Below are 27,485 nucleotides of genomic sequence, written 5' to 3'. Positions count from 1 at the left end.
TGTTTAGCTCCCAATTATTTGGCAGTTTGAGTAGTCTGAGGCATAAATTAAATAGTTGACAATCACAGAAACTTCTTTTATTTGGATAACCCAACTCTGTTGGGTGGAGTTTCCTGAAGATGGAGGATGTAATATGGCATGTATTTGCTTCCATCTATCTCAAGAACACCTGATTGAAGATCACAACCTATTGAGCTGGAAAGCTCCCACAGGGCACTGAAAATGTTTATAAATACTAGATTACCCGGGCCCTAGGAGGTGAGGTTGCTTAAAACAATTAGAATAAAATAGCATCTACTTTGAAGCACTGATTTTATACTTTGATGATAAACACAATGCTATTAATACCACTACCGTATAATGAGCCTCAGATTTTTAGTGAATTTCTGTAAAGGAATCCACATGGGGTGCTTAGAGAGGACAGATCGTGGGACAATCCCGACTAGCGCAGTCACAGAGCGTGCCACAAAGAGCTGATGGCATCTCTGTTCTGCTTTGTAAGCTACTCTGGCATTCCAGAAAATATGGTATTTCTTTAATATGATGGCTATAAAGCAAAGTCCTTTAGGAAGGATATTGCCAGTGACATCAAGTAAATAAATTGGACTTAAATAATGAAACCAACTTTTGCCTTTTTATTGGAAGATGTAATTAAAGCTACTTCCCAAATTTCTAAGTTCTCTCCAGAGACATGCCATTGGATTTATGGCTACTTGGGCTTCACAAGAATGTATTTTGTAAATAGTACACTAATCTTGCTGTTGAGATATTTAATTAGGCAGCTGTGATGGGATTGTGAACTTTGTTAAGGGTAGCTCTCCTCTTATATATAAGGGTCTCATATAGGTATATGGGTCCTATATCAAGGAGCAAGATTATTTTTTTAAACCTTGAAAAATATTTCTTCTACAGTAACTGTCAACCTAATGGCTCAAGTTTATGGATAAAGTTCTTTTAGATTATGTAGATTGATAAGTGCAAACTAAGGACTCCTGTTTTTCTTGCTCTTTAGAAAAGAGCTTTTCCTGTACTTGACATATATTAGATTTTTTTTGGAGATTACAGACCAACAAGTTATTATTGCAAGTTTTATGGTAATTACTTGTCCTACAATATAATCACTATCTTAAAATATTTTATTATCTAGTTACTTTCAAAGCATTTGATATATGCACCTGTGTATAATATATATTTATTTGCCATTTTAAAATCAAGGATACTTAATCTTGGCCTACCGACCACCGAGGGATACAGTTTGAGAGGGCCAAGGAATTAGCTACTTCTCTAGATTATGGATGAATTAAAGGTAATTTAGGATATTAATGGCAAAAACGTGGAAAACACCCTTATTGGACAGCTTGAAATTATGTTCATTGGATGACAAAAAGTTAATCACAATGTAGAAACAAGTTGAAAGCAAAAAAGATAATTGAAATACTTAAGAGAAAAATATAATTTAGAACTTCCATGAAGCAGAAGACTAATATGTTCTATTAGGTTAGTAGAGAAAAAACCTCATCATTTGACTGAACTTTGGAAGAGATAAATTTCCTATGTTTTTTACTCTGTGTTAATTTATATAAGAAATATATTCCTTAAACATTTAAGTAAATGTCAAGATGGTGTGGCACACTGGCTTTATTTTTCCATTGGAAGAAAATGCCAAGTATAAATCCCTCTCATCTGGATAGAAAATTCTTCAAATTTCTCCTTGATTGACTTGGTACAAACTTGAAGCAGGTTTTCTGCCATATTTTGCATCGAGATTGTTTAATATCCATTCCTTATGTGTAAAGATATACATAAAGCCTAAGATGAAACAGAGCCTTAATGTTCAAAGACTGTTCTGATATCTCAATGTAATTTCATACTATTCTATAAAATGACAATGTTCCATTTAAAATTACTATTTTTTATTAACAATTTGAACATAAAATGATAACTTTACGTTTTGCCCAGAAGCTTTAGCTAAAAATTATTGGACCAAATTAGAATTCTTTCCAAGGTATGCTATAATTTTCCCTGTTTAAAGATGTATAATAATGTGAATTATGTTGCATCTTGAGATATAGACTGTGGGTTTTGCGATAATTTGAAAAAAAGTATATTCTTCAGGGATTAAAAAAATATAGTGTTTCTGCCTTGAGATATACTTTTAAGATTAGAAAACATCATATCAAACAAGAGTCTTCCTTCAGAATAAAAATCTGTGTGACGTGGATGCACTGAAGGCCGAGGCTGAAGAAAGAAAAATCCAGTCTCAAAATACCAGTTTTCCTGACCCCCTACTGTAGAGGGTGTTATGGGTTGAATTGTGTCCCCCAAGATTCATATGTTGAAGTCTCAACCCCCAGTACCTCAGAATGTGAATTTATTTGTAAATAGGGTTGCTGGAGATGCAATTAGTTAAGACGAGTCAGATTGGAGTAGGGGCCCAATATGTCCTTATAAGTGTCCTGGTGTCTTTGTAAGAAGGGGAAATTTGGACACAGAGTGACATGGACACAGGGAGAATGTCATGTGAAGATCAGAGTTACGCTGCCACAAGGCAAAGAACTACCAGAAAGTAGAAGAGAGGCCCAGAACAGATCCTCCCTGAGCACTTTCAGAGGGAGGATGGCCCTGCCGACACCTTGATTTTGGACTTCTAGTTTCCAAGATTGTGAGACAATAAATTTCTGTTGTCTAATCCACTCCGTTTGTGGTATTTTGTCATGGCAGCCCTACGAAACTAACACAGGAGGCAATACTGTAGGTATTGGGATTGTAAGAAATTACACTTTCTGTAGGCTTTTTTCCTCCAATATTTCACAGGTCTCTCTTTTACATGTTAGAAAAGTCTGGGTGAAAAGTAATTTTTGAGTCAAATATTGTGTTGCTTTCTCTGGTGGGCCCTTCCTGAGTGACGTAGTTTTAGCATCACTGAGAACTGGAAAGTGCAGAGGGCACAAGAGAAGGCGTGATTCATACCAGTGGCATCCTGCATTCACTCATTGGATGAATACTTACCCATGCCTATACGGGCCTATAAAGATGATAGCTTACCGTTTGAGTATGTTTAATTCCAGAAGAACGTTCAAATAAATTGTTGTAAGAGGTAGCAAATGACACATTTACATGACAGAAAAATGAAATCGGCTCTATAATATCCCAAGTGTCTAAGACGTTTTAATTGTCATTTCAATCCACTTGAAGGGGATGCCTACGTTTTAATTTTATAGGGCTTTTGTCATACAAAATATTTCCAGTCAGAACCTGAAAAACCTTGCTCTGAAGTAGCAAGTAGCTTTTGTTTTAAAAATTTCCTAATGTGATGTGACAAGATGGGAAGATGTAAATATGAAAATATGCATAGGAGAATGATTCATTGCTAATAGTGGTACACTGATGTTTAGCAAAATTGGTTGGGTAATATACATCGCAGTTTCTTATATAATGAAAAGTGATTTATTGGTTTATGCTGAATAGTACATGCTCTAAAGTTTCATTTGGTTGCAAACATTATTCTCTACTTAAAATGCATTGTGGAAAGAAAATGTGCCTTTTACGATAGCGAAAATTAACTCTTCCTGAAGATCAGTTAAAAGCAAAAGAATTACCGGCTGTGTTGGACGTTACTGGCCTCGCTATTGCCTCCGATTTGGTTTCACAAAGAAAGTCATCGATGGAGGGACTCAGAAGGGGTCTGCTTTCTTGCTGTTCATTCACCAGCTGAGAACAAATGAACACAGGTGTCAAAGGGCTTTGTTAAACTGCGGAATCAGATGAATTAAAATGCAGCCTTGCAACAAAATGAGAATAGCAAGCCTACCAAAAAATAAATAAATCAATAAATAATGGGATAGGGGCAAGAAAAAAAATACTAAGGGATGGGGAATGAGCCTTTTAGCACTGTCAATGTATTTTTGATGCAGCCAACTTCAATTTTTAAAGCTCAAGCCTTTTTTTCTCCTCCTAGAACAGTTTTAGAGTTATTGTCTAATTTCAAGGTGTAGAAAATGACATCTATTGAATCACAGCTCCTAAGGAGCAGGCCCAGTCTTCACATGGACAAAAAGCTCCTACTGAGACCTGGAACACTGGTTTCAGATGTTCTGGTTAGGATGGTCAACCAGTGTTATGTGGTAAATGCACACACGCCGATCTATGTGTGTGTAGATAAACACTCTCCTTTTCTCCCTCTCTTAAAAAGCCCAAGTCACACAACTTTCTTTACATTTCCTTGGAATGCTTTTGTAGTGCATAACAAACATTATTTTGGGAGAGTGGAAAATATTGCTATATTAACGGTACTGTTATATTAACTGTAATCCAGTAAATATGTGTGTGAAAAATCTGTATGTAAAATAGACTTTTATAAATTCAATTATATTTTCCCATTCGCTTGCTCTCTAATCTCAGAAATCTTTCAGTTTGATTTTTAGTAGGTTTCTAATTATCAGTGGCAGACGGCTATTTCCTTCCAGTTATTCTGCACCTCTTTGAATCCAGACTTCCTCAAGTTCTGTTTCTATGGTTAAGGGAGAAAATACACTTATGATACACAAGTGGTTAATCCCTCAATTAACTGTCTTAGTTTTTCAGGAGTTTTTATATTGGCCTTTCTTAAAATGGGCACAGTTATCCAGTTTTCTACTTCTTATAAGAAAATGATGCGCCTAAAACTCTCTAGATTTTTAAATAGTTATTTGCAAGGCTGTATTTTAAGTGACACAAAATAACAAATGAAGTGTTGGGAGTATTACCAAATCAAAATATTTTATATGACTCTACTCACTTTCACTTCATTGTTTCTTTGGCACAATGTCAATGGTATTATAACTTAGGGCGTATGGAAGATGACAAGAGACCCAAATAATGGTGGATATGGAAAGAAAAAATGCAGTTCTATTATTGCTGAAGGAGGAATATGGAAACATTCAGTGATCATTTGGGGACTGAAACCCAAGAGGCACATTTGGTACTTTTACGTAGTCATACTATTATCCAAACAAGGATAAATCTCAGATCTTCACTAGTGTTTAAGATTTTGACATAGAGTTGGCAATCTGATTTTTGTACCTATTAATTTGTGGACATTATTGGGGGATAAACGTTGAGAATGCCCCTTTTCTTTTAGTGTTGAAGTTCCAGTGATAGAAATTTCTTCACTTATTCTAAGTTTTAATGTTACAAAGTACAAAGACACAGATTTGTCTAGGAATCAAATTATCCAAGGTCTGTTTTGGTCTTAACCTTTTTTTAGGATGTTCCTTTAACCCATAAATGAAACTGCATTTTGTTTTCTGAATTTGAACATTCCTGGATATCATCCATCCTATTTATACTGAAATATTTTTGAATGTAGAGGAACTATGAGCCTTCTATGTTTCTGGGATAAAGTAGATTTGAATTTTTGTAAATGCCATGGTCTATTTGAGTTTAGGAGTGATTTATAATATTTTCTGGCATAAAAGTCAATATTATTATCTAGAAATGTAGTTGAAAGCACTGATATAGAATATAATATACTAGAAAAGGAAGAAATGGCTAACCATCAGTGATTCTGTGAGCTCTTCTGAAAATGTGATTAGTTTTCCACGATCTGTATTTCATTTATAGTTAGTTCATGTAAAAACGGTGTGTATGCAACAGTTTCCAAAGGAGCCACACATTAATGTATATTTCCTGGTAGAACTTGCCCTTTTAACCATTATGTGCTTAGAGTAACGAACCCATTTAGTGTGATATTGCCATAGTGGCGTGGTACTGACTTAGAAACAATGCCCAACCTCCAGGTTGTGGCTTTCTCATGGCCGTCAAGAGAGACTTGAATTCTGCTGTGCTATAAACATTCATGGAGGATGAAGGTCACCATCAAATATGGCACCACACTATACTCATAGAAGGTATTGCAACAGGTTTGCATTTACTCAGCAGTACATTCTGATTACTTGGTCCCTGGTTGTAGGTCTTATTGACCGTGGGCTAAAGTGTGTAAGGTGCAAAGATTAAACACAACAAATACAACTGTGACTTTAAAAGTACAAATATGTATGTGTGATGTCGTAACTATCTCTTTAATAGCCATTATTTCTCTGAAGAAGCTTAATTTTATTGATAGATAACTGAGAATAAGTTTTATTCTCTTAGTCACGATTTTGAGAAATAGCATTTGTTATACAAAGATAAGTAAGAATTATATCCCACAAAAGTTCCCTTGTACTTTTTCTTTACTTTGGATACAATTAAATTCCTTTGTAGAAAAAAGTACGAATAATCTACTTCCAAATCACAGCTCTGTGACAAGATGTGTGGAATACGCCTAAATTTCTGTAGATACTTTTAGCTGTAAACCCTGAAAAACTATAGTCTAAATCTGATAAAAGAACTCTAGAAAGTGAGGCCTTTGTCCACATGAACATCTAGATGGAAAAACAAAGGAAAAGGCACAATTGAGAGACCTATCCTTTTAGGCAAATCTAATTTATCAAAGGTCCTGGGAGTCTTTTGAAGCTTCTCTCCTCCTTCAAACCTCAAACCTATTTTCTGGAGAAAGTACCTCTATATTCCCAATTTTCTCAGCATAGGAAGAAAGGAATACCAAAGAGGGGGTTGCTCAGAGAGACCCCAGGGAGCCCAGGGCTAAGACGTGGCCCCTCCAGTCTTCTCCTAAACCCCCACCTCATAAGGTCAGTGTCTCTTCCAGACCTACTGTCTTGTTTCTGACCACGGTTCACATCTTGACTGATGGAATTGTTAAGACTGCCCGATTCCCATGACTGAGCTGCTGCTGTGGCTTTCTTTCGCGGGTATAAATCAAAGAGGAGGCAAGAAACGACTTTCTGAGTCAGTGTTTTTCAAGCTGGAGCACAGTTTAGCTGCTCCGAAATGCTGGGGTCGGAGTGGGAGAGAGCGGCAGGGCTCAGAGGTGAAGAAGATAAAGGGCCAGATTTCAGATAGCATGGAAAGGTAATTTGGGAACTGAAAGTTTTTTTGGTTTTGATTAAGATATGGAAGATGCAAAAGAAGATATCATGAAGAAATGTTTTCTTATAAGCTCTGAGGTCAGAGGCTATGTCTTACTCATATTTATATCCTTCACAACTTGGAATAGAATGTCTTTATATAAGACATTTATATAATGTCTTATATATAAGAACGTCTTTATATAAGAAGGGCTCAATAAACATCTACCAAATGGGACAGTGACTTTGCAGAAACGGAGATATAATAATATCTATCTCAAACAATCCAATTTTGACCTGTCTTCAGTCAGATGAATTCAGGAATCATTATTTTAGCCATACTAAGCCCCATTTTCTTTTTATTTGTATAGCTTAGTATATAGCTTTTCACATGACCCCTTCCTTATTTTCAAGCAAGTTTATGGTTTTCCTATGGTGACCTGAGAATAAATAAATCTTTTAGGTCATAAAAGAAAATTGTAAACTGAACTGAATCCCCCAGATAGTTCCCCTAAGCTTTACTTCCAAATCGTATGCCATTTATTCTCTCCGTGTTCATTGGTAGATATGGCTTATTGACTTTCTCTTAGAATTACTTCCTTCAGTTTGAAAATACTTTACGAACTTACCTCATTTCATCCTTCGGTTCACAGTACATTGATGTCATAAATATAATAAAAGGCGAGTCAAAAGGTTTCCAATTTTTTTTGAATACCCGAGTTGGAATGATTGCAATTTTGGTCCAATCAGATTATCATAATTGAGTGAAAATGACCCACTTCATTATTAGATGCTAAGTCCTTTGTCTCACTTTGTTTACATTTTAAATTTTCATTTCTTATCCTCCTCTGTCCTCTTTTCAGTATTTGGATCAGTTCAAAGCCCTTTCTAATGGTGACAGATTCTTATTTCTCTTTCAGGCACATTGCCTGGGAACCTTCTTCAGCACCAGGCAGTGGGTGCCTTCTTCTGGCATCTCCACATTCCCATGCTTTACCCAGTTTTCTAACTTTAGTTTTATCTGTTTTCTTCCCACCAGACTATGGCCTTTTTGAGGGTAGAGACCTTATACAATTAATTTTTATATCTCATACTAGCAGTTTAACAACTGTTGACTGATTTTATATAGTCTAACCGAATGGTAAATTGTACAAAAGAATGACTGCATGGGCATCCTCAATTTCATACGGGGTTTGATCAACTCACAGAGAGGCTAGTGGTCCTCAGAAATGTTTACCAATTTCCTGGCAGATTTTAAAGGACAAATTGAAGTCCATTTTCCTCTAGTGTCACATTACTTAAATGTTTGGAAACCCAGAGGTACCTAAAGGGACATTTCCAAATGCAAGGCTTCTACTAAGAAGTCAAGAATGCAAAGAGTGAAAACTAAATGCAAAAAATTGAAATAAAGGCATAGGCCTGCCCCACCCCATCCTTGAAAGAAGGACGTGGACCAATGTAAATGGGAGGCCAGAGACACTTCAAGACATAACAGTACTACCTCACTCGGGAATTTTAAATCAGAGATTCCAATGTGGAGATTTTGAGGGAAACTTCTTATATGGTCAATGAACATGGAAACAAAAGGAAGCAGTAGAAGTAAGAAGGCAGGTGAGGAGTTGCATGTAGGGGCTTCTTGTCACTCAGAATTCAAAAGATGATTGAAACTTTGCACCTTCCTCACAATCATGGGCAGTGAATGAAATATTCAGTCAAAGGCTTTCAATTTACTTATGACTTAGACTGGTCAGTTGATGTGGTTAATATTAGCCACCACAGGACCAAGTTGGTTCTTATTTTATATCAATATTGTGTTTTGGGTTGAACAAAATGCAGACAATATCATCCAGCTTTAATGAGTTATTATCCGTTTTAAAATTTTGCCTAAAAATGCATTTGCCTTAGTTCATCCTGGATTTCTCTAATCTCAATGTTAAAAAAATTAAATTATTATATGATCTAAGCTACGGGGGTATTTAATCAAGAGGAGAGGAGAGTATTTTGCTTTTACAATCTGCCATTACTTAAGCTCCAGTGTATGTTTATATAGCTTGTTTTGTGACTTAAATCTGTTTATTTATCTTAAACAATATATTGCTTAGGTGTTTCATTAAAAAAATATAGACCTAAAAGTTTGTGATAACTTATATCACTAAGAATTAACTCCAAATCAAAATACATTTCAGATGATAAAACAAGGTCTATGAAGGATAATAATCCATTATCCTATAATTTTATACTTCAGATTGATGATCTTAAATTGTTGTTTTAGTTTAAAAATATTGTTTTTATTTTAAACATTTTAGTACTTAGAGAATAATTTAAAAAGTTAAAACATTGAAGCTATTAAGTTAAAAAACAGTTGACAAATATCTCACATTTGTAATGTTGACTTAAACAATTTGTAATAATATACCACGTCTTTTTACCTAATCTAAATAATAGAAAAAATGTAAGATTGTAACATGCTTTTAGTAGATATATCTTGATGCATTTTGAAAATTTTTTTATTATTTGTGACATTATTTGTTGATTCAAAATATGTGTCATTTGTTAAGTAGGTTTTCATTCACAATTCTGTAATTGAACTATTTGTTTACGGCTTTATAGGTCCTAGCCAAGCTTAGAAATTTGTGCAATGCCCATCAGAATAGTGGCCGTATCAAAACTGAGTTAACTGACTCAATCTATTGAAAAGACAAGACAGCTAAATCATTACCACACATCCCTTAAGTATTCAGACTTTGAGAATTTTGTCACGGTAACTCTGACACCCTATAGAGTTAATTTCTTATGAACTAACAGTACTAATGGTTCTGCCCCATGCCCAGTTCTTATATATGGGTCCCAGTGGCTCTTCCTGTAAAGGATAACCATGTGACAACTTTCAACTCTTTAACTTGATCTAAAAGTCAATCAACTGACTACCAATATTTTCCTGACAGGATAGTTAGACTTACAAAATATGAATCTATTTACAGGGAAACAAACAGATATTACCATTTACAACTTGGGCAGTATTAACACTAAGGCAGGCAGGAGAACGTAATTAAAGCAATTGTTTCAAGTTAGTAACAGAAACCCAAACAAGGCTATATTTAGTAGTCCTGAGAAAATTTTTCGAATCAAGAATATTACTCTTTTTATCTTTATCAGATGCAAAGATTAAATCAATATCGAGGTATAATGGGTGGGGAGAGATATAAAAACAAAGGCTGTTTGCAAAAAAAACCCACAAAAACCCCTTAACAAGAAGAGGTCTGGAACACACAGTTTTAAGATACTGTGCTCTAGAGCAAAAAATTAATGGGATACACCTTGCTAAAACATGTACCAGGAGAGGTGGTTAAAATGAAAAGTTCTGAAGGTTCCTTATGAGAGAAAAATATTCACTAAAGTCATTTCATTCTCATAAACAACAATACATTTTTTTCCTATGATATAGTCAACTTCTGGTACATAGTTTTTCCTTCTATTCTCAAATTGGGTTTATTTATACCATTACAATCTAGAGCAGGGCTGTTCAATAGAAATATAATGAAGACCCGGTAATGTTAAAATTTCTAGTAGCCACTTTAAAAAAAGTGAAAAGAAACAGGTAAAAATAATTTTAATATTATATTTTATTTAGTCCAATATCTAAAATATCATTTCAACATGTAATCAATATAAAAATTATTAATGCAATAGTTTACATTATTTTTCTTTGGACTAAATCTTCAAAATCCAATGTGTATTTTATACTTACAGTAAATCTTAATCTGGGGTAGACACAAAACATTCAATAGCCACATGTGGCTAGTGGCTACTCTATTGGACAGCACAGCTCTAGAGAAACTTTTTTCCTCAAAGATTTGATGATTCACGTAATTTTTTCTTCAAACCTTTCATCAATGCACTCTTGTTGACATACAGTTTGACTTAAAGTGTTAGTCTAGACCAGCATGAATTTGAGCTTCTCTGAAGTGCTTGACATATTTTTTGTTAATACAGAATTAATAATTAAGTTAAACAAAAAGAGCAATTCTCAGGGGCCCAGCAATTTCTGAGTTCAGGTCACCTGGCCAACTCTTCTGTTTTGTTCAATTTGTTCAATGTTCTATTAATGACTTCACTGGAGTATATTTGTCTCAATCTCTCTAAATGTGATCATAATAATCACCTAATACAAACACAATGCTTGAATATAAACTATTTTACTCTTACAATCTGTTGAATGAATAGTTACTAAACAAGTTAAGAACTTGTTGTTCGAGGACTTATTCTGTATGTTATCGATTATGATTGTCCCAAAGACATTATTGACAGAGCAGCACTTAGCTTGAGACATATCTGGAATCTATGAATGAGCAGCTGGCATCGACATACCAGTGGTGAGGATGAGTCAATGTGTTCAGCAGTATGTAGCACTATCGTAAGGGGCTTTACAGGAGACACCAGGACAGACATGTTTCAAGACACTAATACATTCACACAGGATAACGAGTAAGAATGTGGTATGGTACACGGACTGGATGCTGTGGTTGCCATGAAAAGTACTCACTTTTTCAGATCATTCTGCTGCTTTTTGGCTTGTGCATGCCACTGGTGCATAGCAGGGAAGAAGCCACTTGTGTATAGTGGAAAAAGTATATCAACTAACAAAACTGCATTTGACTGAGAAATAACTGTATCACAGCTGTCACTGAATTAACTCCATAACATTATCAACACAGCAGGTGCATTACATTTTATGAATCAGAACTCTCTGTTTGCTGATTCATAAACTAGCCGGTATGCAACAAGAATATGATGCATCAAAGAAAGCATTATATAATCTTCATGCAGTAAAATTGTAACTAGACCTCAAAAACACTTAATGCAACATTAGACAGGAATTAAAGAAGAAACTTGGTACACACAAATGTTCTGAATATGAGAAAATGGTAATAATCACAATTTCTTCTCTAAATTAAAAAATCAAAAATATTATTTTGCATTAAATTTTAAATTCAAGCTTAGGTTATAACGGTAATTTCGGACATTTGGAAAGGATTACTGGAAAGCACATAGCAATGCATGGTTTTGGAAAAAAAGAATTCTGGGGACTGGAGCCTGTCCTAAATTGTGATGTCCTAAAACATGTTACAGCACAACTATGCCAATTGCAAATTTGGGTAAGTCTTATCTACCGATGTATACAGCTCTGTCATTAGCTGAGAACTCCAAGTAGTTCTCATCTTCCATAGCCTTCCCCTGAGGAACTGTGGACTGAATATTTTGGACATGGATTCTGTAAAGGGCAGGAGATCAATGTAAAACCGTATACGTTTTACTATGTAAATAAATTAAGAATGGAGACTTGGTAAATATCAAGCAAATTTCTTTCCACCTACTACTATGTGTCATTGGGAAGAAGCATGTCTTCTTTACAGACAAAAAACTCACAATATAAAATTTATCCCAAAGTCCTGGGAATCTTTAATAACTTTTTTTATTATTCAGTTTTGATGTTATATGTTATAATTTTCATCACTTACAACATAGTGTTTAGAATAAAATAAAGCCACACATGTTGGCAACAGCTGGGGATGCGCTCTGATGATATTCTAAAAATAAGTTGCCATAATTTAGCTTTTGATATAAATGCCTTTCATGAGGACTGTAAATGGACATTTTTCTAATTCTAGACATGTTCATATAATTAGAACTGAATCGCTGCATTTACTATTGCATTACAGAAAAAAAGAGATGTTTAAGATAACAATCTAATCTAAATTATAAGATAAATGCAAGTAAAAATATTTTTCATTTAAGAATTTAAAACGGATAGCTCCACAGAGTAGTGATGAGTATATTATACATATTTATGTGGATTTTACAGGGTGTTTCAAAAGTCCCTGAGGACATACAGGATACAGTCTCAGCGTGTCTTTGCATACAAATGCAAACCTTTTTCTATACTTGTTATAATAAATGCTGAAAATGGCCCTCATGTGCTTATAATAGAGATGGTATTTTTACTGTCAAGGTCACTAAGTAGGAGAGGGGTCACAAATGCCATTTTCTGCATGGGGACTCAGGGACTTCTGGCTCATTCCTGTAAATTACTTATCCACATAAATATGTATAGACATATATGTAGTATGCATAGTCACAACATAAATATATTTAACATTTAAGAAAATTTAGATATTCTACTGGTAAACTGACATATGTATACAATATAACTTGTATTTATTCATAGGAATTCGATTTTTTTTTTTTTTGGTTGTTGTTGTTCAAATGTATCATTAGCTTAATTGTTATTTCTTTCCCAAAGTTGTTAGCAAGACTCCTTTATAAAGAAGCAACATGTTTTACTTGCATGTACATTTTCTTTTTTTTTAACTAAAGTTGAGTAATGGAAATGAATATCCGTGAATAAATCACTAAATGATGCCATTTTCCTTTTTTAGCAATTTTGCTTTTCATTTTATACTGTATAATTGTTTCATTGAAACTGTGCTTTTTAAAAAATTGATTCAAGTTAATGTCTTTTTTGCTAGTTAAAAATCAGTGTCTGATATATTAACATATGTCAGCTTCCTACAGGAACCCTATGGGTCTGCCCACCTGTGATGTCATAGTTAGGAGGGGCTTTTCTTCAGCAGACTCCTCCCTCGGTATCTCCTTCATCACCATGGCAACAGCCTTATCTGCCGCCCTAGAGCCTTTGCCCTATAACAGTGAAATCAACAATGACTTGTGTCAGGAGAAATCTTTAACTTATTATTTATTACAAGATATTCTAATGTTTAAAGAGCAATCCAACATATATGAAGAGGTAGGCTGCTGCAAGTGAATCTTGAGGCTTTTGGCTGAGGAGAAAACACACAAAATCTGAAAAAAGATTATTTGTGAACTTTTAGTTAGCTACTTTTTCACCTTTACAGCTGACATTATATTTAATTTTAACATAGTATTTTATATGTATAATGTATTTTAAGGCAATTTACATGACATGAACATAATTTTTATAGTATCAATTTAAAAACACTATGGATTGCCTGCTATGTTCATTTATAATTATTTCTATATAATCCCTAAATGTTTTGAATCACAGTGAGGAGTCTGGGGTGGGGATTAGGAACAGAGTCTGACTCCCACAGAGGGCTTTTGCTGGGTGATCTCTGTAGCCTGTCATTTTTTAGTGGATTGGGCATAAAATGAGTATACGTGTCATAAAACCTCTAAAAAGCCTTCAATGGCCTAACATCGCAAGAATTCACCCAGCTTGTTTAATTTGTGGTGGTAGTATGAAAAAAATTTGCCACTCTCAATGCTTTTGAGACCAAAGAATTTTAGAAATGTCTTTTAATTGCAGAACCCCATAAATCCAGATGTGAATAAAGGATGGTTAATAATCGAGGCACTGATACATATACATATACACAGCTACACTTTTTGTCTCATACAAGCAGCTTATGGACTGTAAAGAGGTGGGCTGGCTTTCTGTCTTTTTAGTTTACCAAACTACTTAGTTTTTGAGAGTAGATACGGCATAAATGGAAAAAGCAAAACAAAATATCACCTTCCCAACCCAATTAGAAACATCTCATACTATGTAAAAATTAAATAATCTAAACACTTTAAAAACAAAAATCTTGCATTTTCTTAGGTCTCTGGCCTCCCTGAAGAACACACTTGTATACTAAAAGCACACATGGATATCTGTGTTGTAAATCTACTTAAAATACAAATGTAGCATACAGAGATATCATAGGCAAAGAAACAAAAATGGACATATGGGGATCTGATGTCTGAAACGGAATTAAGAGCTAGGGTCAATATTAACTACAGAGGTTAATAAATCTTGATGGTTTCTATGCAACGAAAAAGGATAGAATTACCTTATTAGCTTGGGCTTGCACAGGGCTTTAAGTATTCAGAAGATAGGTTTACTCTAGGAAGCAAAACATTGTCCATTTTCTCAGGCATTGTCTTTCTAAAATGTAACGAGTGGCAGCTTTTCTTTAGGAAAACAAAGAAAAGCTTTCTGTATAGTCACTACCTGTTAAAATGTGTGAATCTCTTTACATTGCTGAAAGTTTGTTTTGACTTAAGAACTAGCATTACTGAATGATAATGTGTTATTTCCAGGGTGGAAAATCAACTACCAGAGATTTTATTCGGTAAGTATAACAGTAGCAATTTTGTATGTGTTCTGAAAAGTTAATATGGCCACAATCCTTAGAATAACTGACTTCAGGAAGAATAAAGGGCAACAATGATTCACTGCATAACAAATTAGGCTGCATAATGATCCCAGGTTTTTTCTTTAAAGAAACGATTTCAATTTTCTAAAATAGAGGTGCATACAATTCTAAATTCTGGGAAAAGATTTATTATGGCTCTATTAAACTATTTAACATTTTTTCAAAATATAAAAATTATTTGGATGAAACATTATACACTATAGCTTAGTATACCTTTATAAGCTACACTCATTTACAGACTAAATATAGTTTAACAAATAGTTTTGCAGCTTATTTTTTTCAAAAGAGCAAAATCATTGTGAAGAATTCTTTCCATGCTCCAAGAAGTTCTAATAATATAGCAATAAACAAAGTGGCATGCTTATATTTAAATTCCTACTATATTTAAAAGAACAAATCTAATGTTACAAGGTATAATTTTAAAAAATAATAATAATTCAGACTCTTTTCTTGGGCTAAGAAAAAAATGTCAATTGATAAGCATCTCAAAAAATTTCAGGTCGATATTTCAATATACCATTTATTTGAAATGCTACCAATCCATAAACTACATATAGATATTTTTCACATGTGCAACTATAGTAGCTAGAATTAGCAACGGACATGCCATTTCACTAAAACAAAAACAAAACAAAACAAAAATTAGTCCTTTCATGCTGAACTCTAGAACAAAGCAGTGGTCAGCTAGAAAGGATGTATAATAAACACATGCGGTGCTTTTTATTTCTTGCAGAAAAACCCACCAAAGCCAGGGTCAGGTCACTTTTTTGAAGACAGTGCCACTTTTTCTTCAAGGTTACACCTACTACCTGAAAAGAGTCATGACACCCATGTTAGTGCTTGCTAGCAACTTTTTGTCTTTATAGCCTTTTGAGTTATTACCCCATGAGCCTCACTGTTTTGCAAGTAAGGTACAGTCTGAGAACAACAGGAAGTTCTGCCACAATGACATCTCCGAGGTTCCAGAGACCGTGTCTACAACCACTACCAAATCAAGCGAATACACTCAGATATCAAAGCAAGATTTCCCTCAGATCATATTGCCACCTCCACCTGGTATCTTAAAATCAAGCTGTGTTACTTCTGATTTGTCCATTTATCTTGTGGGATTATGCTTCTCGAATTCAGAACCTGGCTGATAATTGATTTGGCAATTCATGAAACTATACAACTGTGCTTATCAGCAGCTCTGCAGGGCTGACAGTAATACAACCATGCAGGTGTTTTTTTCCTTTTTTGAAGTCAGTGACTTAAAATGTTCTAAGAAATCTGTATGCATAATTATCTGGACTTCAAGCTCAATTTTCTAAATATAACTACACCAAAGGGTCAATATTAACCTATTATTTGAAATGACATGAAGACAGGAAAAATGAAATATACACTGAATATACACTCAAGCATATAAGTGGATTTAGATTACAGTAAGACGTGATGCTTCTCCATCATACTTAGCAATAACATTTTCTGTTAATAAAGAACAGCGAAAAGTTACAAGTTGATTACCACGTTGTGACACTCTTCAGCAATTAGTTCAGCAAATTTCTTTTCAAATAATACTTGAAAATCACCTGTTCCCCCTTCCTTCATGAATTTTTTGAAATATTTTTGATTGTGTGGAAAACAATATCAGCTTAAGGGGAAACTTCTCTTTTTCTTGGTGATTTGTTACAGAAAATTCTATTTCTTTTTGTTTCTTTTATCATTTTGTTTTCTCACCAATGAAATATATAAAATGGCAGCTTTTCTAACAAATAATAATTCTTGAGAATAATCTGTTAATTAGCTTCTATTATAAACCCAGGCATAAATGAATGATACACATAAATGAATGAACAGCAAGTGACTAACATTTATTAAGAAAAAACAATTTTGGCCCACTTCTTCTCCTTTTTTAAATATAGAATATAAGAAACAGAGTAAAAAGTATTGGAAGTCACACGATCTTCTCAGGCTGGATACCAGGCTACAATGCCACCAGAGGTCACCAGGACATCTGGAGATGTGTCAGTTCTAGGCTTGTCTCACAGGAAGGGAACTAATCTTTGGAGGAGCTATTGTGTGCTGGGCACTCTGTTAGATGTCTTACATATTTTTATTTATTTGATCTCATGAGAGCTCTGTGGGGTAGATTTTATTATCTTTGCTAGATAATTCGTGGCATTGAGGCTCAGTGACAGTGCAATTTGGCCAAGGCCTCAAAGCTGGTGTGTGGCTGAGCTGGGACTGGAACCCAGACCCACGTTCCAGCCTGCGTGCTTCCTTCTCTACCGCACCCTTCTCTCTTCCTTCAGCTTCCTGAGGCCGGAGCGCTCTCCCACACTGCCCTCACTGACTGCCTTCACCATAAATGTAGCTTGTTTATGAGATCATTCAAGTTTGGGGCAGCAACCACTTCTCAGTATAATCGCACAGTCCGGATCTAAGAAAACATTTCTGAGAAATATTTTCTTCAGTCTGCAATGGTCAGTAAAAACCAGCCACCCATAACTTCACTCATGAGTGCATTTCTAACAAAATGATTTTGTTTCTCCTATCTTCATGGAAAACTAACCTAAGCATCCCATGTACACACATTTCTTTTTATTCTGCAGATCTTATTAGGTTTATAAGTTTTAGCATCTCTCTAATTCTTATTAAACGCTAACTCAATGCTATTAAATGCCATTTTTACTAGGGTTTTCCTGAGATCTATTTTGAGCACATGAAATACTTAAAGTATGCAATTCCACAGTTACACCGTCCATTTGTGAGCAATTTTCTAGTTGCAGATTCTATTACTGCTACTATGAAGTTTGTAACTTAAAATGATTCTTATTATTCTTAATCTATCAACAATAATCCAGTCTCTTTATCAGAGATACTCAACAGAAGAAATGGAGATACATTAAATAAGAGAAAAAGTAAAAGACTACAGTAGTAGACATCTCTGCTAACCCTAAATTATCTGATACATGAAATTAAAAAATAGTCTTCCTTTTGTTCTGATTATAAACATTAACATATGCTGTTGCCAAAGATTGAGAAAAAACAGAAATAAGAAAATAAAAACAGCAATCCTGATATTTCATACATTTTTCCCCAAAATTTCATATTTACAATATTAGAGATTAAACAGTTTTTTAGAATGAATGTTCCAAGGATAAACAAACTACCATCAAGCTTAGAAGTGTGGATGTATTGAATATATTTCTTCATATATACACACATGCAAGTAAATACGTGCCATCTATATCATTTTAGCGACATCATTTGAAATGAAATGACATTCAGTTTTGCATATGCTAAAAAATTATATATCTCATAAATTCTGGACCCTGGACTTAAACAGACCTGCAGGAAACGGCTACAAAAAGGCTAATTTCTGCTGGTTGTTCTTGATTCTCACGTGCAGAGCCAGGATAACCTTCCTTTACTCGGGAAGGTAAATGTCATGGCAAGTGTCATGCTCTCTTCAAACTTCCCTTTCAACACGGGAGAATGTGAGAGCAGTGTTTCCCAGTGTCCCCTGAACGCCAGCTATCTCTGCCTACCATATTGTGAGCTTTCCCAAGTAAGTGTGCTCCTGTAGAGTTCTTCCAACACAGAGTAGGGTTCAGACCATGCTGGTTCTATCACGGTTACATTTAACCCATTTCTCCCTGGACAGAATGTTTCCTAAATTTAAAAAGTGGTAAAAATAGAACTAAGTCTGGGCATACTGGTCCATCCTTGTTTCTAAACATCCTGAAGAGACGGATCTGGATGTAAACAATTGTGAACCATGGACAGAATTTCCTCTTCTCTTAACTAGTGATTCATATGTAGAATTCACAAATCATAATGCATTCACCATTGATTCAGCGACCCATTTGTAGCTGGAAATAATGTGATTTCTGATTCCTTAATAAGGGTAGTCAAGTTGCAGTAAAGAAATTGATGCCTCTCTATTTAAAATAATGACACAGGGCATTTAAAAGGATGACTTTCAATTGATCCTCCATATATTTCTTCCTTACTCTTTTTTCTTTTCCCCTTCAGCATTGTTTTTTCCAGTTGAGAGTTGCACTCTTCCCCAAACCATGCCCTGTGCTAGGAAGTCTTCTGGGATGAGTGAGGAGTGGCTCTAATTGCATTCTACTATACAACTCCCGTGCCCTCAGTTTGTGTTATGTGTTAATCGCACTTCTTGTTGCGCCCTTCCAGACTGTGTATGTGGTAGTGGGAGAAAGTCATGGATAACAATCTCTATGGTCTTTAACTCTGAACTTCCACCCACGAAAGTCACTGGGATTCCAAGCCCAACACACGCACACTCACTTTCCTTTCCTTGGTGTGAATGATTGGTGCAGGGGGACATTGTGACTTTCATGGGCCTAGCATTTCTTTTTTTTTGTGATGAAGATTGTCCCTGAGCTAACATCCGTGCCCATCTTCCTCTACTTCATATGTGGAATGCCACCACAGCACGGCGGGAGGAGCAGTGTGTAAGATCCAAACTTGTGAACCCAGGGCCACTGAAACAGAGTGTGTGAACTTAAGCACTATACCACTGGGCCACATGGGCTTAGTATTTTTGCATCCATAGGCCCCTTCCTCCATAAAAAAATGTTAAAAAATGTGTTTTATGACTGCATTGGTATAAAGACAAATAAATTCCAGACTGGATTTATTATTACCCACATATCAATATAATAGCCATTTTGGGGGTTCTGATTTTAAGAGTATGGTGTCCCTGGAGCTGCTCTCTCTGTCACCTCTAGGTGGTCTATTTTGGCAGCGGCTGCTTCCATCTCCCCGCAGCTCCTCCATCTTGGCTGTTCCTGCCCTAACAGGCCTTTTGTGACTCCTGCTGTTCTCACTATTTTTGGTAGGATTCAGGGAGTCTCTCCCAATAGCAATCACAAATCTTTTTGGGTGCCCAATCAGTAGCTTTCATCTTGTAGTCCTTTTTTTTTTTTTTTTTTTTGGTGAGGAAGACCAACCCTGAGCTAACATTTGTTGCCAATCTTCCTCCTTTTGCTTGAGGAAGATTGTTGCTGAGCTAACATCTGTGCCAATCTTCTTCTATTTCATGTAGGATGCCGCCACAGCGTGGCTTGAGGAGCAGTGCTAGGGCTGCACCTGGGATCTGAACCTGTGAACCCTTGGTCACTGAAGTGTAGCGTGTGAACTCAACCATGACGCCACTGGGCTGGCCTCATCTTGCAGTTCTTAAAACACGCTCAGAAAACCTGCAACATTTAGGCCTGAGGCAGAAAACATTGATATGTAAAACTGATGTGACTTTAAAATGTAATCTCCCCACCAGGCAACAAGTCCACGCACTTCATTCTGGGTGTGTTCTTGACCAGCCGGGAACACTTCTGAGGAAATTGAGTCAACCTGTGTCTCTTCTTCTATTAAAAAAATCAGCCCTTAGTTGGTTCCAAAGCACTCCTCACCATTTTTTCCAGTTACACAGTGGGTCAGTTGAGGCACAGAACTTCTCAGTACCCACAATTCCCGAGTTGTGCACGTGGATTAAGCTCCTCCCAGGGTCCTTGTTATAATTATTTTATGAAATATTCTTTGTGTCTCATCAATGAAACTTCCTTGTGTGAACCAAGATTGTGCTTATTTCTTTTGCATGATTTTGCATCATTTGGTATAGTAATAGACATTCAAGTTTGGTCAATAAATACAAGTATTAGATACCTTTTTCAAATTATTTATGATACTGAAATCACATAGTATGGCCAGCTTTGATAGAAGGTGATTCTGAATCAGATAAAAAGTCTTAATTAGACATTTAAAGAAATGAAATAACTTCAAGCATCTAAATAAAAATTCATTAAAATTAATAAATTGTTGCCAAGTAAAGATACTTAAAATTTGCTCTGAAGGACAGGTAAGACTTATTTTGAATCAACATGATCCATTTGTTCACAATTTACCATTTGTTTGTTCTTTTGAGAAGGTTAAACATTTCCCCATCTCACTCTTATGGTGTCCCCCACGCTTATTTACCCTGTCTGCATAGCAAGCTTTCCTGACAAGTGGTCAAAGTGACAACACTCAGTTCTCACTGGTCTATAATCAATTCTGAATTAGTGAAGCTTTACTATCAGGTTTACTCTGATTAATGTAGCTCTAAATTACTTGGAACCTATTTTATCTTAATATTGAGTTTCTCTATGATGCACCTGAAAGCAATTTTCGCTACCTAGGGTAGTCTCACTTAAAAAATTATTTTCTTCTATCCTTGTTTGGCCTTGAATTGATGATGACATAAATAATACATATTTGATAATTAAGAAGTAAATGTAGAATGGGATAAGTTTTCTTCTTTTTGTGATAAATCTCAAATTTGTCATTTGTATTTATACTTCTATAAACCTATTTATATTTGAGAGGCCTTTCATGATTGTGTGAAGTTCGCATCCAAAAAAAGGTAACTGTAATTAATGGGTTACTCTTGCTATTTTCAAGTTCTTGTTAAACATCTCAGATGATTTGCAAAACAGGAATTGTTTTAAGAAAGAGGAAAATGATATAGAAACACAAAACCCCAAAGATTAATTTTTTTTTTGAAAAACATCCCCCTAAATATAAGCACTCCAGACTGCTTGTATCTTACTTGCACAAATGGATGGATGTTCCAACACTCAAGAGAAAGTAAAGTTATGAGAATCATACATCACAGCATAAGTAGTTGTTTAGTCTATACTGAATCAATGGTTATTGGGGTGTAGGGGGAGGTGAGATATGGCATCTTTCTGGGAGGAATTAGGAGAAGAGGTCTTGAGGTCTGGTTTCTAAGTGTATGCCAGTGGCCAAGCTGGTGTGGTATATAAGATCTTAGAATGTTGAAGTCTGGTGGTAAAGAAACTTGGGAGGAATCATGTACAAAAATTTGTTTTCTTCATCATTCCTGTCTTTTCCACATTTTCTATGATTGGAAAATTTTCCAAAGTAAATGTAATGAATAAGAATCCCGCTGGGTAAATATGTAGTCAGGACCATGAAACAGTTCCCTTGGATTGATATGATTACCTGTGAAACTCTTTTACTTATCAGTGATTATATGCATCCCCCAATTTCTTGCCACTAGTAAGGAAAATATGTATACCAAATCAAAAAACAAGTTATGAGAAAGAATTTCCTTCCTCTATCAAATTGGAGGTTTATAAATGTTGACAGTCATTATCTTAGAGCAAAAATAGATGGAAAGACCATATGGTAAATATATTCTTACCAAATTATTGAATTTGAGATAGCAAATTTATCCAGATGTCATAAGGTAGAATTACATTGTATCCATTTTCTTTCTAGAAGAGGACTGATAACTAGTGAGCTGGAATTCATCCCCTTTATGAATGTTTTAGGCAAATTCTATTACTAATTTATAAACAAGAGTTGTGGCCTTGGAGCCTGACTATTCAGTAGCCTTCTTAGTGGCTTTCCTCATCTTCTGGCAGGTGCAAGTGTTTTTACCAACCTGTTCCCAAATGCTCAGTTTTGTTGATATAACTTAGAAAAAGTAAGTTTCCTTAATTCACAAGCTACTAGCCGAGAAGCTCTCAGCTAAGGTACTCCATCTACCTCACTTCCCTGAAATAGCTCGAAGAGAGAAGCTGAGGCTTTGGGAATTCCTACTCTAATTTCGGATCAGACTCTGGCATCTCTGAGTATCTTGATAGTCCTCTGGGGGTCATCCGCAATGTGGGGGTTGGCTCCTCCCTAATGCTTCCTAGTTCCTTGAAAGCGGATGAATAGTCTCTCTCAGCTTGTGGAGAGCAGTTAGGGAAAGTACGGAGAGATCTTGGAGCTGTGAGCCTCAGTCAGTGTGTGGCCAGGTGTGGTCAAGGGGACTGCCAGCTAATGGATCCAGTTCAGCCTCCATGGTCAGTGGAAGAAAAAGAGAATGGCCATGTGGCATGCTGGCACCAACACCAGGACTGGAGTCAGAAGACAGGAGTTTCAATCTCAGCTTGGCCTTTTATAAATTATCCTATCTAAGACTTCATTTTACCTTCTGAAAGTAGGATAGAAATACAATCTATTTCATAAATTTGTGAGAATTAAATAACAGCATCTATGAAAGCACTTCCACAATGCCTGGCACATGGTAGGTAGTCAATGAATATTAATTGATTATGAACTGTTACTGCTGAGCTCATGGACTCTGTGGCCTAATTGTCCTTACGAGGTATGTGGCCAAAGACGTAATATTATGTTCGTGAGATTCATACATGGAATAAGAAGTGATAGTTACTACATTCTCACCACAGATAGCACTCAATCATCTGAATATACCACAATTTATCCATTCAACTGTTGATGGACATTTGGATTGTTTCCAGTTTTTGGCTACTGTAGAAAACATTGTAATGAACTCGAGTTTAGAATCCATAGGGAACAGAAGAGGAGCAAACAACTGAAAAATAGATGTGAAAAGAGTAAAGAGACTTCAATAACAGCAACAAAGGCAGAGAGCAGTCACAGTAAGGGTAAGAGGTCTTATCCATGAGCAAAGTAAGAGGAAGTCTGAGTCTCTGCAGCCAACAAATAAAACCAAGGTTGAGATGACTTAAAAGAGACTGATAAGGCACAGAAACCAAGGGTCAGAAGCAAGACTGGGATGCTGAATCTAGCCACCAGTAGATCATGAGAAACCAGTTTCTCATGAGTTGAGATTAGCAACAGTTACGGGCTGAATTGTCCGCCCCCCTCCCCCCCCCAATTCATATGTTGAAGACCTAACTCCCAATACCTCATGTGACTGTATTTGCAGAAAGGGTCTTTATTAAAGAGGCGATTAAGTTAAAATGAGGTATTAGGGTAGGCCTTCATCCAATATAACCAGTATTCTTATAAGAAGATGAAATTAGGACATAGAAGAAAGACCATGTGAAGACACAGGGAACAGCCAGCCATCTAGAAGCCAACAAGAGAGGCTTCAGAAGAAGCCAGCTCTGCCAACAACTTGATCTTGAACTTCTAGTCTCTAGAACTATGAGAAAATAAACTTCTGTTGCTTTAGCCACCCAGCCTGTGGTACTTAGTTATAGAAGTGTTAGTAAACTAATACAGTAACTAAACAACTGCCTATGAAAGATGATACAGTGGTCTTACTTTTGTACTTCAGTAACCTGTTTAGAAATATCCAAAGATAATTCAGTAACAGGGTTATTTTAAGCCTTCTCAGCTAATTCCTTTTGTAACCTTTAATCTGATTGAAAGGACTGCATAGATGTTGAAAGCTAGAAATCTGAACTCAGGTGGCCACAACTGGCCACTATGGTAGTGTCCTGTCAGGGACTGTTGCCTAAAAGAAATTCGAATGAAGATTGTGCCTTGAGTGGTCAGCCAGTGCCAATAGGAGCTCTGTGCTCTCAAACTGAACTGAGCTTTCAGCCACATGACCTCAAATTATAGTATGGAACTTATTGAAAAGAATTTTCTTGTGAAAAGACAAATTTCTTTTGATTCTGAAGTTGGAAAGTTCCAAAGAAGTTTTGTATTCCCAACTAAGAGTTTATTAAATTATATACACTTTAGAGACTTCAATTATTTAATATTTACATCAGTTAAAGATATAATTGACATGTACATAAACATAGAACCATTGAAAAAATACTACAAATGAAAAGAAATCATGTATCACACATAGTTTTTTTATTTTTCAAAAGCTCTTGCTAATATCTCTGCAGCTGATTTTGGGGCAGAATTTACAGCTTGTCTCTGGCTGTCACATACAGCCTGGACTGTTCTGTATGAAGATGTCACCTTGGGATGATGTCTATGGGGGACTTTAAGTGAATCAGGGCCCCTGGAGTGCCTGAGTGTTTTAAATAAAGCCAGTTTCCCTCCTTCTAATCACCATAAATCTGTGACTCACATTTGTATTGTTATGCAGATGATGTACCGATTCATTTTACTCTTCTGTCAAACTTTCTGGCTAAAATCACATTCCTAATTAATTCCAAATGTAGAACTGTTATAAATATCAATAGATGTATGAAATTTGCTTTTGAAGCTACCATTTAAGTGCTTATTGAAAAAACAACCTCTAGCCTCTCCACCATGGTATGTATTGACACCCGAGAACATGAGAGACAGGCCTAGGAGGACTACCAGGCAGGCCATTCCAGCTAGTCAGTATTCTAGTGGTTTTGAAGCCAGTGTCTATACTGTGCCTAGACTCGTATCACACTTTCTATATTACATATTTCATTTTTTGGAGGTTCTCCTTCAACCGACAAACCAGGAGGGGAAGAAAATAATTGTCAAGTTTCTGCTTTTTCTCTGCTACTATTCCATTTTCCTAGCTATCAACTCCAGGTTGCCAAGGGGTACCATAACCCAGTGGTGTGTGTCAACGTGGCTTTATGTACATGTGGTTACTGAGGTTAGTTAGTGGAGTCTCTGTTGACAGAGCATGAGACATGAGTTGGAAACCCAGGGTTTGACACCCAGAAATAGCACTTTCCATTCTTGTGTGACCTAAGGCAGAGAACTTAGTTTTCTCTAAGTGGGAGAGCAAGAATGGTACTAATAACTGTCTCACTGACTTTGCAGGGTTTTTGTGATGATCAAATAAATAATATGTAAAGTGAGCACTCAATATGCTTTAATAATTCTACAAATCAGCAAAATCCCATTAGTTGAGTAAATTATTTTCCATGTGTACCTGGGAGTCTATAGTATGTGAAAGAACTATCATTTTGAAAGAGTAATTTGATAATGCTACGCTATAATGAAATGAAAAAGTTAATGGACTTCTCCTAACAATAGAAACCCAAGGCAAGTCTGGATCTGGCCCATTCCAGGAGCAGTTGTAAACTCCAAGCTACCATTATATTGCTAATGAATTCACAGGCTGTTTTATGTGCTCTAGGACTCACAAATATAGAGCCATGTCAGGAAATCTGTTCAACCAGAGGTACACAATTACAATAAAAAAGATGACCTTCAACTTTCAAAGTCTAAGAAAGCATTCAACATAGGGGACCTTAAGATTGTCGAAATGTTTCCAGCAGTTCCAAAAGTATATATTTTTACTAATTAGGCCATTGGTTTGTCTGGTGATTTATAAATAGGCACCACATTCACATCTTGTTCCTTATTCTGAAGGACGAGGATGGTTTGGGGGCCATTTAGTTCCCAGAGGTGTTGGGTCATTTCTACGCTCTGCTGCAGGCAGATTGCCTAGATATCTTACACTGGAAATATGTCCATAATCTGTGTCCCAAGGCACCATAAATAGGCAGAAGAGTAATTTGATAATATTAATTTTAAGTTGTCTATGAGGTTTTTCTCAATCTCCTAAAAATGGATTCTCTGCTATCCCCTACATTTTCTTCCTCCTAACTCTCAGACATATATCAAAAGAGATTAAATTAACATTTAAAAGAGATTTGGCCTGAACTCATTTCAACTTGCTAAATAATGCATATGGTCTTTTAGATTTAAAGATAAAAGCAGCTACGTGATACTGATATTTCATTAGACACATTGGAATTGCTACTAATTCTCGATCGATGTTATGGGTACAGAAAAAAACGTAATTTCTTTAAGATCCTAGTTGTTCCCACATCAACATACACCAAATTTTATTATTAAACTTTTAAAAGGTTTCCAGAAAGTGTAAGAGGTCTTAGGTTCTCCACTTAGGCTATTCCTATAAACACTGAATTAAGGAAAGTTCAAAACGCTTTAAAGCTATAAAAATTTGTCTGAAAATTTACAATTACTGCTCCCTCTCCCACACATTAACAATACCATACTATTTCCTTCTAACCACTTATAATCTGCTCAGGTACAGTAAAACAAAAACCTAATTAACCAGTAACCTCAACTAATTTTTCCAGAAAATTTCATATTTAGAAGAGAAAATTAATTTACAAGCCAACAAGCTCATTTGAAGGATTTTAAAGATTCTGAGTTATATCCTACAGTCAGTATATATTCAGCCCATGTCTGACAACTACGTGTGGGGACCATTCAGTGAGGAAAGATGCATTGGGTACTGGCCCTGAGGCGTCTAGTATCTCTTCTTCAAAGAAAGAATTAGGTACAGTATATTGTACTTAGTAATGTAGAGAGAAGCATTAATACATTTTAGAAAGATTTGCTACTTTTTGGGCTTTTTTTCCCTTTAGTCGATCTTGAAGTGATGAAAAATTTCCACTAATGACAACACTCAAATGGCCCTGACTGTTCTGGTTAATTGAAACTTTGTGCTATTTCACTAGACATAAAAACGCAAAGACTTCTTTTTAATTTCTTATACTTAAACACCGATTTTCCTCAAATGTTACCATCAAGGTCATGGAAG

At 35.7% G+C, this 27,485-nt stretch overlaps 1 protein-coding gene across 1 annotated transcript in view; it reads right to left on the bottom strand.

Moving 5' to 3' along the window:
- PEX5L (peroxisomal biogenesis factor 5 like) overlaps positions 1–27,485 on the bottom strand; it is a 148,586-nt gene that overhangs the window by 66,049 nt on the left and 55,052 nt on the right. Inside the window, exons 4-5 of the mRNA XM_046659373.1 lie at positions 13,542–13,646; positions 3,600–3,711 (exon numbers count right to left, since the gene is read on the bottom strand). Of these exons, the coding sequence (XP_046515329.1) occupies positions 3,600–3,711; positions 13,542–13,646 (217 nt within the window). The remainder of the gene's footprint in view (positions 1–3,599; positions 3,712–13,541; positions 13,647–27,485) is intronic.

This window comes from Equus quagga, chromosome 4 (genome assembly GCF_021613505.1).
Source record: "Equus quagga isolate Etosha38 chromosome 4, UCLA_HA_Equagga_1.0, whole genome shotgun sequence".
Taxonomy (NCBI): domain Eukaryota; kingdom Metazoa; phylum Chordata; class Mammalia; order Perissodactyla; family Equidae; genus Equus; species Equus quagga.
The sequence above is the reverse complement of the archived record's forward strand: the minus strand, read 5'-3'. Positions and strand labels throughout refer to the sequence as shown.